Genomic DNA, 17,152 nt, shown 5'->3' with positions numbered 1-17,152 from the left:
GAACTTTTCTTAACATGAAGTATTTTTATTGTGTACCTATTTAATATAGTAAATATAGTATTTATATCAGGTTTTTGTATTATTTAATTATTTTGCATATTATGTATCTTGTATCTATTTTATATTTTCTATTCTTAATTTTTTTTGTATAATTTGCTTAATTTGGTTGCATATTGAGTATATATTAATAAAAAAGCATATTTTTGGCATATTTTATTATGATTTTTAAAGAATATTGGAAGAATATTTTCAAATTTTTAAGAGAATATTAGCATCTTATTTTGGCTATTTTAAAAGAATATAATTCCGGGCCCTAGTTATAATATATTTCATAAGGGTGTACAAAGAGAATATCATTCACATATCACAGGTATAACTATAAAAATGTTGGGTGATTAGATTTATGTGTAAACATACGGTTAGTGTTGTCGTGCCTATTTCCATGAATTGGAGCATATATATATATATATAACGAATATAAGTTTACAGGTATATATTACCTAAAATGTATACGATTATAACAGAGGAGTAACATTTACCGGTCATTTCTAGGAATGATATACAGTTGTTCTCCATACATATATTGTTTAAATTGTTATAACAAGACCATACATAGTTTTGATATCAACGATTTTATAAATACTTTTTTAATATGTATTATGTTAGACGTATTATACCGAATTATAAAAGAATGAATACAAAAAAGGAAATCACATTGATTTTAGTGATTTATATTATAAGACTATATTATTTTTAAAATTTTTGTGCATAGTTGAAACATCTGACGGTAATTTCCAGGAATGATATATAACGAATAGAAATTTCCATATAAATTTTATCTAAATTATAAACGATTATAACAGAGGTACAACATCTGTCGGCATTTCTAGGAATGATATACAGTTATTCTCCATACATATATTGTTTAAAATGTTATAACAATACCATACATAGTTTTTATACTATCGATTTTAAAAATATTTTATTATTATGTTAGAGATGTCGTGCTGAGTTATAAAAGAAATTAATACAAAAAGGAAAATCACACAAATGTGGAATAACATATTCTCATTTATAATATGTATATATATATATATATAAGAAAAAGGTCTATTTTTAATGTCTATTGTTTGGTCACGTTTTATCATAAGGCATATATACAGTCGACTCTCGATAATTCGAAATTGACGGGACTGCTAAAAAACTTCGAATTACCAAGAGTTCGAATTGTTGAGTAGTTCGAAATAACGAGAGGGCAAAAAAAAAATTCGAATTATAGAGAGTTAAGAAAAATTTTTTTTTTTTTATTATTGTACATACATACATACATATTAATTATTTCAGTAAAGTAGGTGATACGGCATACATATTAGAGTTATTTATTGTTAATATTAACATTTTTAATTATTTATTATTATTATAAAAGATTATTATTTTTTAAAGAAATCTGTTATGATGGTTTTCTGCTTCATTGAATTTAGTTTAATTTTTTCAATAGTATTTTCTATAGTAAATAAAGCATCAAAAACCTCAACAGTGACTTCTGACTGGAGCGAGAAATTTCGTAATTTTTCCAAGGATAAACTGGCTTCTTTTAAAGTCACAAGAGGTAGAGGACTTGTGTCATCTTCATTGTCTTCATCAATGCTTAATGTATTTTCCAAAATTTCGGCGTCAGAGAAGACTCCCCATACAGCAACATCTTCATCTACATTGACATAATCAGTGAAAGATACATTTTCTTGAGTTGGCAGGGAATTCCATTGTATCGATTCAATATTTAACTGGTCGTTTTCTGTTTCTTGAATTTTTTTGGTAAATCCCGATTTTTTAAAACACTTGAGTATCGTAGAAGGAGCCACTTTTTTCCATGCCTTATCAATAAATATCATAGCAGTCAATACACTAATGTTTGGCGTTTGTTCACTTTCAATGCATTCCAAAACATTCTTTACAACTTCTTGACGGTAAAAAGTTTTACAATTCTTAATTATACCTTGGTCGAGTGGTTGCAACTTCGATGTGGTGTTAGGAGGAAAAAATTGAAGTTCTATATTAGTTAAAGGTGGGGGGTTATTATGAACTGTACAGTTGTCTAAAAACAGTAGAATTTTTCGTTCCTGTTTTTTCATGTCTTCATTGAGTGAAAACAACCATTCATTAAATAATTCTGTCGTCATCCATGCCTTTTTATTTGAACGATAAGTTATAGGAAATGAACGTATGCCATTAAAACACCTAGGTTTGGCAGCTTTTCCTATGAGGAGTGGAGTTAACTTTTCGGAGCCGTCCATGTTTACTGCTAATAAAATCGTTAACCTGTCTTTACTATGTTTCCCGCCGTGGCATTTTTCTTCTTTAAAAGTGAAAGTTTTATCTGGTAAACATTTAAAAAATAGAGCGGTTTCATCTGTGTTGAACACGTTTCGTGGCTCGTAATTTTTTAACAAAGTTGAAAGTTTACAATGCCACTCTGAACACACGTTATTGTCAACACTAGAACTTTCTCCACAAATTTTTTTGAAAACAATACCGTTTCTTTTTTTAAAATTCGTTAACCATCCATCACTAGCTGAGAAAAACGGGATGCCCAACTCATTGGCGAATGATTTTGCTTTTTCTTTGAGTAAGAGGCCACTTACAGGCACATTTTGCCCTCTGCATTGCCAAACCCATTGTACTAAACACTCTTCTAGTCTTGGTTCTTACCTTTACTGTTTCGTTTCCGACCACCGCTTGATGACGCAGTGATGATTTTATTTTTGTCCTTCAAAATCGTAGACAGTGTACTTAAAGGAATGTCAAATGTCTTAGCCACTTCGGTTTTTTTGTCACCTCTTTCAACCGCTTCAATCAATTGTTTTTTTTTCCGAAATCGTCAAAGATTTGTATTTTTTAGAATTAGACGCACTCATCACATGAACTTGACTTTACAACCGACCAAACGAAACTAAAATAAAACTACATTCGGCTGACGGCTATCGACGACTCGACGAGTTAAATTACGATTAGAGACGATTGAGAAATAAAACGATAAGGTTCTTACAATAATATTCTATAGTTATCGACAGTAATAATCTAAATTTCTACACGATTGTATAGTATTTATTAATAAAAAGATTATAAGAATACAGATAAAATACATTTGGTGAATATACTTCGAATTTCCGAGCATTAAACGAATGATACTTCGAATTGTCAAGTGTTAGTGGCCAGTTTTCCCAAAATTTAATTTCGAATTACCAAGTGTACTTAAATGCATTGTTTTTGTTCGAATTACCGCGTGGTTTTCAAGGAACCGAGTATTTACTTCGAATTACCGAATGTTTCGAATTATCGAAGGTTTGAATTACCGAGAGTCGACTGTATCTATATATATTATATTAAATGATGAATAGTACCGCCGGCCTTTACTCACAACAAAATCTCGATGACCGGAACAATCATCCGGATATTATATAGTATGTCTTCAGTCCTGAAACATACAACACCTACATTACGTCTTACCAGTTCCCAGTGATTTTCTGTGTATTTTTATTATAGTTTTCAGCGTTTTTATTTCAACTTGAAAATGTTTAAGTGCGATCAGTGTATCAAAATGTTCTCTAGCAAAGATAATTTAGTTAGGCACAATAAAATCCACTAAAATGTTCAGTTTACGTGTGAAATATGTCTTAAGACTTTTGTTCGTAAAGATAATTTGGCAAAACACACGAAGAATAAGCATGGTATGTATTTTTAATTAAATAAAACGATTATATTAATTATTTAATTTTTTCAAAAATATTTTAATTAAATATTTAAAAAGCGTATTACATTTCATTTTTATTCGATAAATTTTACAATAGAATTAATAATTATTATTTAATTAAACATTTACAAGTGTGTACCTACATATAATTTTATTTTTAAAATTTTTACAATTTTTTTAGCTAATATTGTTCAACGTAATGAAACGTATGAATATAAATGAATTAATAATCGAATTGTCGTGTGGTATCTGCTTGATCAACTTCACACGGAGAGACAACCTCTTGAGACACGTTCGAGAAAAACATGGTTGGTAAACAAAATAATACATAATATATTTCCTCGGGTTAATATTCAAATAAAACATTTTTCATAAGGTCTGCTTGGATATGAGAATGATTTTAATCGGGCTGTGGGGAAAAAAATCGCTACAGTAACTCCGGTCAATACTCTAGTATCAGGTAATAATATTTATATCAAACCATACTGGTAATTTATTAATCTTAAGCTTTTTTTTCTCTAAATATTTTGTAAAATAGACTACTCGTTAAAGCAGTCAGCTGCTGGGGATAATAATATTGTCTGTTATGAGCGTTCCCTCCACCTCTACCGCCGATAACACGTCGTCATCATTGCCGTCACCGCCGGCCGTTCTCGATACAATTTCTGCTTCCAATACGAATGCTACCGTTGCTATAGCTAACAAGCGCTCTATCGTCTCGCGTAAACGTTACAATGACAATTCTGTGAGAAATGTGAAAAAAAAGAAAAACCGTATGACCTCATCTGTATTCAATAACGGACCCAGATTTCGTGAAATCGACTCGTCTTTTGCCCGCACTGAAGTATGGTATGGTAACACGTCCAAGAGCGTTTATGAAATATCATAGTTCGTTCAGTCGTTCAAGAAATATCATAGTTCGTTCAGTCGTTCATGATCACGAACGAGACCAGTCTCCGTTGAACACTAATATTTTTCACTATTCTCGCGGTCATCACAACACTTACGATTTTTCTCTGTAAGTACGTTTTACGTTTTATTCTTATAAATATTTTGAAATAAACACTCGTGCGGTTATATAAAATAAAATAATTGTAACTTTTTTTTCTTTAGGATTTTTTTTTTTCTTCAACATTGCGTCAACGTTTTCCGTCACCAACAACTACATCATCGCCACCACCACCACTACCAGTATATCCAGTACCGGTTAGCAGTACCGCTCACTTCAATTACAGAGTAAGTCATATTATTATTTGCATGAAATTTATATATATATATATAATAAATCTTACGTTACTCGATCGGATTCCATCTTAATAAAATGTTTCATATTTTTTTCGAGTTTTAAATTATTCGCATGGAATCTTATTTTTATTACAGCCACATGCGATACGTTCACGAAATTTATTCACGATCAACTAAGTTTAATAAATATATATATATATATATAAAATGTCTAGATAGTATTACACATCCTTTACTATCTGTTTATAATATAATTTGTTGGAGAAAAGTTTTTCATTTAAAATTTTATTTCTTTTTTCATGTTTTTTTATTTTCTTTTCCGTAGTATGGAATCATTCATCGAACGGATGCGGAAACAAACAGCCATTGTAAGAAAGAGTGTAGGTGATTTAATCATGGATCATAACTATAAAATGATAAATTTATACGTGGCGCAAACGAAATTCGGGCGCAGCGTCAAGGCTATAATGGAAGAAACAGAATCGGAACGGGTTGAAGTATTTCTACCGAAATCGATTTCAATATTCGACGAAGAAATAGACGACTATAATGATAATGATGATGATAGGACAAATAAAAAAAAATGCACTTCGTTTATTTAGGTAAACGGGGGCAGTCATTTAATTTTAAATTTGTCTAATAAATAAAACAAATTTAATTTTTATCCCGTCGTTTTATTATTATTCTTATTATTATTACTACCTTCTCTATTTAATAATATTGTCAATAAACGTGTCATGTAATTATACATGAGGTACACCGCGGTGATGTTTTATTGAGATTATCACGGTTTTCAGGAGAAAATAAAATATATATTTTATTACTTTTCAAAACATTTTTGGGTTATAGATTTATATTCTACATGGAAAACAAGGATCACAACAATAACGATAACAAAAGCGATTACTATAAAATAATAATATATTTTACACAGAGTTTGTTTAGTTTTTTCCCCGACAGGTGAAGAATAAAAATGTAATACAGTATTTTCATAAAATTATACATAATAAAATAATAATAATAATAATGAGAACAGAAAAATAATAATAATAATTATAAATATAGTTCAGGTCATTTATTTTAGATGTAGAAAAATGTAAGACTGTCTCGCGTTATGATTATACATAATAATTATAATGATACGCGATAAAAATAATAATAATAATTGTTACGACTAATGACTAGATGAGCATGCTCGTTACATCGTATACGTTACATGATAATAATCATAATATTCAATAATTTATTCGATACTATAATGACCGTGTGCCAGAGTGTGCACACGGTCGTTTAAAATATAGCGTTTGTCATCCGAACGGTTCAAAGTCTTTTTCATAGCTACAACAGTTTTAACTTGATGTTTGAATGATCGGATGGACGCGTTTAACCTGTAAGGCGTGTACGGTTTGTAGGGCGGCAATGATGTTGCAATGTTATCATCCCCGCTTGTAGTGGTAGTAGTAGTAGCGCTCTGTCGGTGTATGCTATCTACGACGGCTCGACTGCAACGCACCGCCACACGTTTTTGTCGTTCGCTATCGCTCTCATCGTCATCACCATTATCATCATCATCATCATCAGCAACATTGTCCGTCTCGAACAAACACCGTTTGTGATCGGCCATCGTCAAATGGGATTTAATGACGTGCTGTCGAATCCCCTTGGCCCTGATCGTCTCCACGTGTTCGATATCGTAAGCGTAAGATTTCGCCCGGAGCGCGACGAATTGAGCATGACGCCACCGCACGTCTCGTCCGTAAACAGTCCGGGTATTTTCTTACGGACCGCCGTGTAACACGGGTGATCGTGCGGGAGATTCGACGTGTCCATGCGACGCAGCAAGTCGGGGTTGTTCGCCAGATCGCGATAAAAATCGTCTGTCGTCACGCTGTAGACGAGTGAATCTGAAACATGTTCGGGGGAAATATAAAATCTATATGATGATAATAATAATAATAATAATTTACCGGTATCAGTGTACAGCAGCTGTATGTTTTCTCGATAATGTCGTTTCATGACGTTATAATGATAATCGTACATCAGCGTCTTGCTTATATCGAGCACGGCGAAGCCCATGTAAATCGGCTTGCAGAAGTCGATAATTTTATTATGCAAAGACACCGCTGCAAGATTTTCGTTATAAGTGGTACAATACATAAACGTTGGACGGTTAACGAGTTTCATGAATCGACGCTCGCACGACACGAGCTCCATCTTCATGCGTTTGCGCATCGATTCCATTGTTTTTCCTGAAAAACAACGGAATAAATATATATATATACACGATATTATAATAATTATTATTATTATGATGATCGGTTATTGTTGTTATTGTTGTTGTAGTTACCGAACACGGCGTTATTCATTAGTTTGAAGAAATCTCGTTCGAACCCGTTAACCGCACTCTTACACATCTCCGTGTTGAGTTCGATGTATTTAGCCAACCACGGCGATTGACTGAACTCCAACATCCGATGCACCTATGTACCATATATATATGGAAGACAAACGGTTATTAATATTATAATTATTCTTAATAATATATCATAACGATGTTATCACCGCCGTCGTCGCGCTCACGACATACTTTATCGACAATCAGTCCGTTGGTGATGGCCTGTTTCAAATTTATGTAGTGCACCACATAGTTCTTCGTTTCCAAAGTGGCCATGAGTTTGCGCATTTTGGAACCCCTAGGCACGCTGGTATACGGCAAAAACGGCAGCTCGTTATGCGCGTCATGCAGACTCTGCGGGTACGAGACGTCGACCTCGTACACTCTTCCCACATCGTCCGTGTCGCGCATGGTTTCGAGCTGCGCCAACGCGACGTCCGGATTGCCCGCGTACCACCGGAATCCGCCGTACGGCATCTAACGGCTCATGGCCCATCCGTAAAGGTTATTGCCTATAGCGCGTGATTGTGGATGAAATTACGATTAAAATGTATTTAACATGGAATATATACATGATAATGATAATTACAGTCTTGATAGACCAGCCATGTGGTAGGTTACGTGTTGTCGAACCCGGCGATCTTCGCGTTGTTCACCGTCGCGTAACGCGTGCTGGCCTGTACCAATCCGCCACGTATACCCTGCTCTATCATTAGCAGCATATCATAGTCCTCGAGCAGCTCTAGTCTTGCCGACGTGTACTTCAGCATGCAGTCGAAACTAAACCCGGGAACCGTGTAATAATACGCCGGGTCTAGGTTATACGTTTGCATGCATATGTCTCTGAAGTTCTCGAACACGTCGGCCAGAAGCAGCACGTCTATTTTCAGGTATAGATCACTGTAATCGCCTACAGTTCGGCAATCGAAGTGATCCCATACCCGAATCGTGTGCTCGTGTTCCGCGATTGCTACGTGCTCCTCCCTTAGCGCGCTAAAAAACTCGGAGCACTCCGGCAGACTCGTCTCGGCCAACCTGTCCCAGCGGTCGGTGTACTCATAGGGAAATACACCTTTGCGTGTCACGAGAAGCATATCGTCCGGCGCGAACACGTTCGCGATTTCGCGGAATTTGCTAAAGTCCGTGGTCGAAAGGTTCGCGGCCAGGGCGGAGAGTTTCGACGCCATAAAACGACAGGTATCGACAAACCTTATCGTGAACTCTTTGTTGACGTACTTCGAGAAAGAGATGTACGTCTCCTCCGAGTTGGGTATCACGGTGATCCTCTCGGTATCGTACCCCAACTCGGTCACGATAAAATGAGCGTCATATTTTGATAAATTGTGCAAAAAGCACGGCACAAAATTGGGCGTTTTTAGCTTTAAATTGCACGTGTTGCACAATGTTTTCAAAAAACGCTCCGACAGGTGATCGTGGTGAGCGACTTTGCGGTTTTCCACGCGGAACGCCGTGCGACACAGATCGCAACGCGTTTTCGCCACGTGCACCGCGAGTTCCTCTTCACCGCCGGTCCACACGATACCCGTGATTGTCGTCTTATACAATTCGTACAATTTACCCGCTATCTCGGTGACCGCCAGGACGAATTGCCGTGCCACGTTGTCTCGCGCAACCGATCCGCGAACGATGACCGGTGCGCTCGGAATCTCGAACCGTTCGAGCAATTCCGCGGGCACACCGTCCGCGGCCTTTACCAGAAAACCGTAGCTCATCGGGCAGTGGTCTTGCGAGACCCGTGTGTAGCGCCTCGCGTCTCGGTCGACTTACGGAGATACGATTCGAAGTCGGCGTATATGACGAACGGTAAGCGTTGCGTTTTAACCCACGCGTCGAATCGTACCGTAGCCCCATCCAACGGCATTAAAGGTACTATCGGTTTGTGCGGGCCACATATTTTCATATGCTCCGCGAGCGCCGCCACACCGCTACACTTATAGCGCGTAGGCTGGTCGTCGAAACGGGTGAAACACTTTTTGCATACGAAAACGTTATGTTCTCGTATGGTCATCTGCGTGCTGACGAGTCGGGAAAAATTCGAGATAAACGTATAATGGTTATCCCCCTCGTGCGTGATCAGCAGTAGATCGAAATGATTCTCCTGCTCCGTATCCACGACCCGCAGAGGGTATACGGTGTGAGGTGAAATTTTCTCATTGCCGCAATTTCCCAAACCGTACACGTTTACTGACGTGCCGGGGTTATAGCGCTCAAACATTTTTATACGGGGGTGTAGACGGATAACGCGGAAAAGTTGTACCGGTACTCCTCGCTCTAATAATTCGCTCCGACCCGTTCACAGTGCGCGGTGTTCTGCACGTGTTTAGCCAGAATCGCCCACTTGAAACATTCGCGATCAATGTTTTGCGGGTTTACGACAGCCTTACGATTAGCTACGCGCGCCGGTAACGGAACGTAAGACCTAACCTAGCGGCGTGTACTTGTACACGCCTAAAAGCAGCCCGTCTATGCACGCGAGTGTGTATCCGCTGCCCTTACCGCGGTAAACGTCTTCCTCGGCGAGAAGCGCGGAAGTCATCCTCCACCATCTCATCGATATCCCCGAACTCGTACAACTCCCTGGCAGACGTTTTAAAAGCCCTATTCACGGAAGACTGTTCGAGCTTGGGGATATTGTAAGTGGCCTCCAGTTTGAGGTGGTATTTTATCGGGTGAATAAGTACCGTTTCGCGTAATAGCGTCACCAGCTCCGTCCTAATAGATCGTAGAAAAACGTTATAATCGGTACAATTATTAACATTTTTCGCGTAATACCAAACGACGGAGCGTCTAAAAGACGAGTCTATTTCAACGAAACCGCACCTCGCGTTCACCGATGCCATACGATTCTTTTTACGATTAACCCTAACCACCGAACTATCGTTAGAACGTTTGCGCGGTACGGGCGCGGGGATAGCGATAGTGGCGGCGGCGGCGGCGGTGTCGGCGGACATGATGGTGAGGGGTGCTGATAGCGAAGTATACATTTTCGAAGCGGTGTGTGGTGATGGTGGCGGTGGTAGTGATAGAGTAGCTGTCGGCGCTATTTTCAAAATTTTAACATTAATATTACTTATTTTAGGTAGAGAAAAATAAAATTACCTTCTCCCATCACTGGTGCGGTTATCCCCATCGCTGCGTTGTACAGATCCCCATATTTTTCAAAATCTATTAAAATGAAAATTTATTAATGACGGGAGGGACTGGGATTAAAACAAAAATAAAATGTACTCACTGTGAACGATCTGCACGTGTTTAACCAAATAATCACGACGTTGGTATATTTTGGAGCATGCCCTGCATTTATAAACAGCTCCGTCGTGCGTCTTCCGGTGGCGTGTTAAGCAGCTTCTACTCGCGTACGTCTTATCGCACGAAACGCATTTGACATTTCAAAAAATATAGAAATAAATTCAGTGACACGAAACGGTAGCACAGAACGATACGGTCACTGTTGACTTCGAGGCGAAGACTGACCGTTCGGTGTTACGGAGCGACGGGCATTACACATTTATTATGTGTGTGTGTGGGGGGAGGGGGTATCAAATCGTGTAGGTAAGGTCATCGACGGTGGGTGGTGGTGGGGTGGGGGTGGGGGTGGGGATGAAATCTTGTCGGTAAGGTCGTCGACGGTTTGACGGGGGCGGGGGAGGAGCAGAACTGGTTATTTCATCCTAGCAAAATATTAAATCGATGATAACGGCGAAAAAATCGACCCGTCATCGGGGTGATGACGTGACCGAGCCGGCTCCGGACATCAGTGACGGGAGGGGTGGGTCGGGGACACTCTGGAGAGGGCGGGGGGGAGGCTAGCGGCACGAATCCGATAAGGCGCCGACGGGCGGGGAAGACAGGTGGTGAAGTGATGGCCTCCTCGTTGGCGGTTGCGGCGGCGGCGGGCTGGGAAGTCCCCGGGGATGATTGACACTAATCGGTCGATCGATCCGTTAAAGATCATAGGTCGAGTTCTTAATCGGTAGCTAATCGATCAATTAACCCTTTTAAATGACCAATTAGTGTCAATCATCCCTTTTAATTGACTAATTAGTGTCAATTATGATAGGTAAGGTCATCGATGGTGGGCGGGCGGGGGAGGGGTAAATACGATAATTGAAGTGATCGTGGGTGGGAATGGTGGGGGTAAATACGATAGGTAAAGTGATCGAGGGTGGGCGGGGGGGGGGAAATAGGTAGGTACAGTGATCGTGGGGGGGCGGGGGGGGGGGGATGGGTTGGGGGGGTGGGGGGGGGGGGGGGCAAAACCGGCTATTTCATCCTACTACCATTATAATTCACTAAAAAAGGTCAACCGTTGTGAGTAGATGGCTAACTTCACAAGCTTGTATTATATGTTTATTTGTTGTATTTTATGTACTCTTCGGAGTATTTGTTATTGAACAATGATGTAATGTTCATAAATGTATAATTTGCATAGGCGTGCGCAAACCTTTTTCAGGATATGCAAAAAGCTATCACTGCCTACCCCCCCACTAACCCTAAAACTGAAAGTTAATTTAAGCGTTCGAAATGCTGGTCTTAATAACTATTTAATTTAAAATTTTCATTTTTTTAACGAAAAAAGTGACTGAATAGCCATTTTATAATCGTTATAACAGTCTTCAAAATTAAAATTTTAAATAAATTACAAAAAAAAATAATTAAATACATAACACTTGAAAAGGTTTGAGTAACACGTTTAACTAGGGTAAATAAATAGAAACGTAATTATATACTTAAATGAAAAACAAAATAAATTTGATAAATAATCAAAATTAATCATAAAACGATTCTGCGTACAGTACATACAAATATTTAAGTCAGACATTGTGAAGTATTTGTAATATTCCATTGTATTGAAATAATTTATCCACTTAATAATAACAATAATTGAACAATTATTTAAAATAGAAAAACCCTCACCAAATAAGCAAATAATTTATAGATGTACTAAAAAATATGCACAGCACCCTATGATCGTTGTCTTTAATAATTCCCTGACGAATAGTTAAAAGAAAATCATTTAAATTGGGTTCAATCAATAGACTACATATTGTCGTCACTTGTCACTAGCAAACTATTTTTATCGCCGATGAACATTATAATGTACAATAATTATTATTGCACATACATATTTGGAGAACTTTATATGGAAGCCTTAAACATAATTGTGCATTGCGTCGAATAACAATGCTAGCGGCTATCCTAAATTATATTGTTTATAAATAGTTACTTTTTTAATACTACATAATATAATATGACACAGTGCCAGTCAAAATAATGTAATATGCATTATTTTGAATTTACAATGAGTAAATATAATGAGTAATGATGAAAAATACATATTTCTATTTATAAAGGATGCAACCCTAAAATTCAAAAAAAAATTTGCCACCCTCTGCGGTCGCACAGGTTGCACGTGCCTTCTGCCGACATTGAATATAACTACGTACAAATATAACAATGTATAAATATTTGAATTGTTTTAAATATCAAAAAAAAGTATTTTTGCATGTAAAAATGGATGATTAAATAAATATTTTTTTCTATATAACGATTTTATCATTACTTTTTGAACAATCTACGTAAATAGGTGCACGTATAGTGTCCATTACAACATAAATAGAATAATACGAGTAACATTGGACATAGAGTATCTGTCTCATCGTTGCACCCGTTGCGGTATGCCGCCAAAAATATTATTTAAATTTAAATGTTTTTTATTTACAACAATTCATCTTAAAACTTTAACCGATAGAATACTGAGCTTTTTTAAAGTTGTAATAGTTTTTATACACTCTCAATTAAGTTTCAAAACGATTAGGCTATAGAACATGTTAGAATATATCTATGTACAAATATAACAATGTATTGATATTTGAAATATTGATTATATATCAAAAATGATATAAAAATAAATAATATTTATAAATATTTCTCAATCGCGATATAAGAAGTACCTTAAAAAAGGCTTAGTTTTTTTATTTTATATTAATATTAATACTCATATATTTTTGACAGAAATGATAAAAAATGTAATTTGTATGAATGAAATGATTTAACAAACATAAATAGAACACTATTTTATACAATTTTAAAAAAGCATATAAGGGGGGGGGGAAATCTGACCCCTACATCTCCCTTGTATATGCCCCTAAATAGTTAAACTAATTTTAAGTATGTTCTTCAATTTTGAATATTAAAAACAAAATGAAACAGAGAACATAAATATGAATAATTAATTTTAACATGTCAAGAATCATTTGATGATTCAAAAACAAATAAAATATGTAACCATGAAAGTTATAAAACGTTATTAAATTATTAAATTTGAATATACAGTCTGATGATTAGGGTGACATTAATTAAGATCCAAAATAACCTATATTTCAAGTAAATAAAAAATACTTAAATAATAAATTATTTATCATTAGAATAAAACAAGAAATAATTCGATTCTTGATCAATAACATAATATATTAAATATTTTTAATATATTGTGTTACATTATTTTGTTTTACAAAGATTGTATTAAAGAATTTATATTTTCTAGATATTTCCATTAACAACATTTTGAACTCAGAATAGAAGTATTATGCTAAATACTACAGTGAATTTAAATGGCTAGAATATATTAGATCTTGTAATACTATTTTTTGCTTTAAATGTATTTATACTTTACAGAAAATTTAATAAAAACTAGATACAATATTGTATAAAGTTATTTTTTTTACTTGAGTATTTATTTATATAAATTAAAAATAATTATTGCTTATAAATTATAAATCATATAATTTTTTAGTGTTAAATCTAGAATAAGAGACTTACACCCTGAAGCAGTTTTTATTCATCGTATGGCTTTTAAATTGAATTTGGTTACAACATTTACTTGTAGAATCATAAGGTGCATATACAAGAAAATTGTATCTAAATATATCTTTATATCCAAGGTTTTGACACAAATAAAACAAATTACAATTATCAAAATTGGTCTTCTTGTGCATGTTACGTATGCTATATAGGATGAAATTATAAGACACTTTAAGTTCATGATTTAAAAGAGAGTTAAGCGCTTGAAAATTTAATAGACAATTTAATTTAATTACATTTTAATAAAAGCATAGTGTTTCTTGATCATTACCAAGTATAATATGTATTTATTAAAGTATAAATCAACTTTAATAAATACATATTATAAATGAAATATAATAATTGTTTAATACTTTTATAATTGTAATAATGTATTTATTTTATTATGTAAATACTTTTCTGTCGATACCACGTCCCTACAAACAAGACATCGTTACCCGACGGACGAAAAAGATCTCGTGTAGGGACGTGGTATCGAAAGAAAAGTATCTATATTTTTATTTGGTGTCGAATTGAATGAAAATACCGATATGCAGTGGCGTATTTTCAATTTTTACTGGGAGGGGGGGTCCACATGAGGTTCATATGTTTTGTCATTTTTGAGATGTAGCGATCAATGAGATCGAGTGAGTGGTATTTTAATTTTCTATAAAAATTCTATTATACACACATCGATTGTTTTTATTACTATTATTAATTATTATCAAGTTATATAAATCAGCTATATCAAATGTTAAAATAAATAAATACTTTACTGTGATAAACACGAATAATCAAGGTTTAGTTGAATAACAAAAAGTACTAAAGGAAATTATGTGTCAATAATCATCGTTTAATACATGACTCATGAGTAAAACAGTTAAAAAAAAATAAATTATAAATTAAGTATAAGAAATAAAAAGGTTACAATAATATCATATAAAAATGTAATCTATCAATGTTAAGAGAAAACAATCACTAATGGAGCACGTTTCTACAACCTGGGAATCAAAACAAAAAACCACAGTTAAAAACCATGATTACCTCAATACTATCAGATGTTAGCGCAGACGAAGATCTAATTTAAAATTCTTACCTTTAACAAAAATTACCTTATAACATATTATATCATGTGAATACTTTTATCCTAGTAATTTATTTTTAGTAATTATTAGGGCTAGGATTTTAATGACCCAAAAAACCTAAAAAAATGACATTAAAATAACCTAAAAAAATGACCTAATTATACGAGTATATTAAGTCTTGTTGTAGCATCTACGAGTATATCACGTTTTAAATTTAATAAATAAAAAAAACAATATTTAAACGATTTATTTCATAAATATTGGAATAGGTTGTAGGAATAGGAAAACATTTAATAGAACGTTTTTTTTTGTTTTTAATACTTGTCAGAAAAAAAAGGATTGAATAATTTTTCAACGTATAATCCTTTATATCTCTAAACTTTTTGGCTATCTTACATTGTAATTAATTTAGTACTTATACTTGTGTAAATTGCGTATAGTTTTAATAACTGATACAAAGTTTACATACAAAAAGTAATGCGTAAACGATATAATTTGTGACGCATTAATATTTTTGCAACTTAAGCATTTTCAAGATTAATGTTCAGTCTGTGCGCCAAATCAAATTATAATTTATACACAATTATAAATAATATATATAATATACTATTTACACGTATAGTTACTAAATCAACTGTAACCAATTATATGTATTAAAAAAAAGCTTGCAACTTGTCAAACCAAAAACTTATTTAAAAGTCGAAAATATGAATTTTATTTTTTTTATTTGATGATTCAAACGTCATTTTAACTGTCTAATTCATTTAAACAGTTTCGAACTGTTCCTTGGACGTAATCCTAAATTCATCAATTTCTCTGCTGCCCTCGAGCCCTCGCCCCACGCCATTATATGTCTTACACAAAACCCATTGTCGTCGACAAAAAAAAACTGTATATAATTTGAATATAAAATGAAATCAAGTTTTTGCGTCGACGAAAAAAATTACCAAAACGAAAAACATCTAGTACTTCATAACTCCACATTTTGCATTTTAATCGAACGTACCCATAGGCGTGCGTGCAGTGAGTGCCGGGTGTGCCTGGGGAACCTCTGAAATGTATTAAATGGGGTCCGTATTTTAACTGATGTTTCTCAAATTAAATGTAATTTATTCTAAAATATTTTGTAAAAAAATAAAATGTTTTGTAATAGAAAAAATAAAACTAAATTTTTTGAATGTTCGTGCAAAAACTTCTTATGATAATATAACAGACTATAATTGACTACAAAAGTACACATCATAAATAATTTAAGCTATCTGAGGAAAATACATGAGATTCAAGGAAAACGTATTCATATTAAACCACAATATTAGAAAATATTAAAATTATGTTTATTTAATTATTTATACATTATTATTAATTAAATATACCTACACGTTTGTGTTAAGATAGGATCCAAAAATATTGTTGGCAGGGATGGACTGGGCAGGCAGGATACCGGAAGGTTCCCGGTGGGCCGCTTGTACTCGTTTTTTTCTTCGATTTTTTTTCTTTAGGGTTATCGGTTTAAGCTCGTTGTCTCGACAGATTTAGACGCATTTTATAATGCGATTGCTTTAGACCAGTAGTGCCCAACCCGCGGCCCGCGGGCCACATGTAGCCCGCAAAGGTATTCTATGTGGCCCGTTACGAATTTTCTAAAATAAAAATTTTTTTTTAAAAATGTAAGAACATTTTTTGATTCATAATGCCGTTTGATATTAAATTCTTTAAAAACTGAAACCGTTACACGACACACAAGACAAACGGCTTTTCCATTAATTTCAATGAAAAAGTAATTTATAGACCATTGAAAATTCGGCAATCATC

At 34.7% G+C, this 17,152-nt stretch overlaps 3 protein-coding genes and 1 pseudogene across 4 annotated transcripts; 1 reads left to right on the top strand and 3 right to left on the bottom strand.

Moving 5' to 3' along the window:
* Nucleotides 1-1,430: 1,430 nt before the first annotated feature.
* Nucleotides 1,431-2,294, bottom strand: LOC112681224 (tigger transposable element-derived protein 6-like). Its single transcript, XM_025551490.1, has one exon. The coding sequence runs from the start codon at nucleotides 2,292-2,294 to the stop codon at nucleotides 1,431-1,433; it is 864 nt and encodes a 287-aa protein (XP_025407275.1).
* Nucleotides 2,295-4,396: 2,102 nt separating this feature from the next.
* LOC112681215 lies at nucleotides 4,397-5,660 on the top strand. Its single transcript, XM_025551478.1, has 3 exons — nucleotides 4,397-4,769; nucleotides 4,865-4,987; nucleotides 5,322-5,660. The coding sequence occupies exons 1-3, from the start codon at nucleotides 4,603-4,605 to the stop codon at nucleotides 5,596-5,598; spliced, it is 567 nt and encodes a 188-aa protein (XP_025407263.1). The 5' UTR covers nucleotides 4,397-4,602; the 3' UTR covers nucleotides 5,599-5,660.
* A 406-nt stretch (nucleotides 5,661-6,066) lies between these two features.
* LOC112681216 lies at nucleotides 6,067-8,070 on the bottom strand (annotated as a pseudogene).
* A 1,049-nt stretch (nucleotides 8,071-9,119) lies between these two features.
* On the bottom strand, nucleotides 9,120-10,981 carry LOC112681217. Of its 2 annotated transcripts, XM_025551480.1 has the most exons (4): nucleotides 10,645-10,981; nucleotides 10,512-10,577; nucleotides 10,185-10,452; nucleotides 9,120-10,124 (listed from the first exon to the last, which is right to left on the bottom strand). In XM_025551480.1, exons 2-4 carry the CDS (start codon nucleotides 10,540-10,542, stop codon nucleotides 9,905-9,907), a joined length of 519 nt encoding a protein of 172 aa, XP_025407265.1. In that variant the 5' UTR covers nucleotides 10,543-10,577; nucleotides 10,645-10,981; the 3' UTR covers nucleotides 9,120-9,904. The 2 variants fall into 2 exon arrangements, with proteins under 2 accessions (XP_025407265.1, XP_025407264.1); XM_025551479.1 differs by having other exon boundaries at nucleotides 9,120-10,452; nucleotides 10,645-10,978.
* Between the last annotated feature and the right edge of the window lie 6,171 nt (nucleotides 10,982-17,152).

This window comes from Sipha flava, unplaced genomic scaffold (genome assembly GCF_003268045.1).
Source record: "Sipha flava isolate LNK unplaced genomic scaffold, YSA_version1 18806_pilon_pilon, whole genome shotgun sequence".
Classification (NCBI taxonomy): Eukaryota; Metazoa; Arthropoda; class Insecta; order Hemiptera; family Aphididae; genus Sipha; species Sipha flava.
Note: the sequence above shows the minus strand (reverse complement) of the source record. Positions and strands in the feature narration are given on the sequence as shown.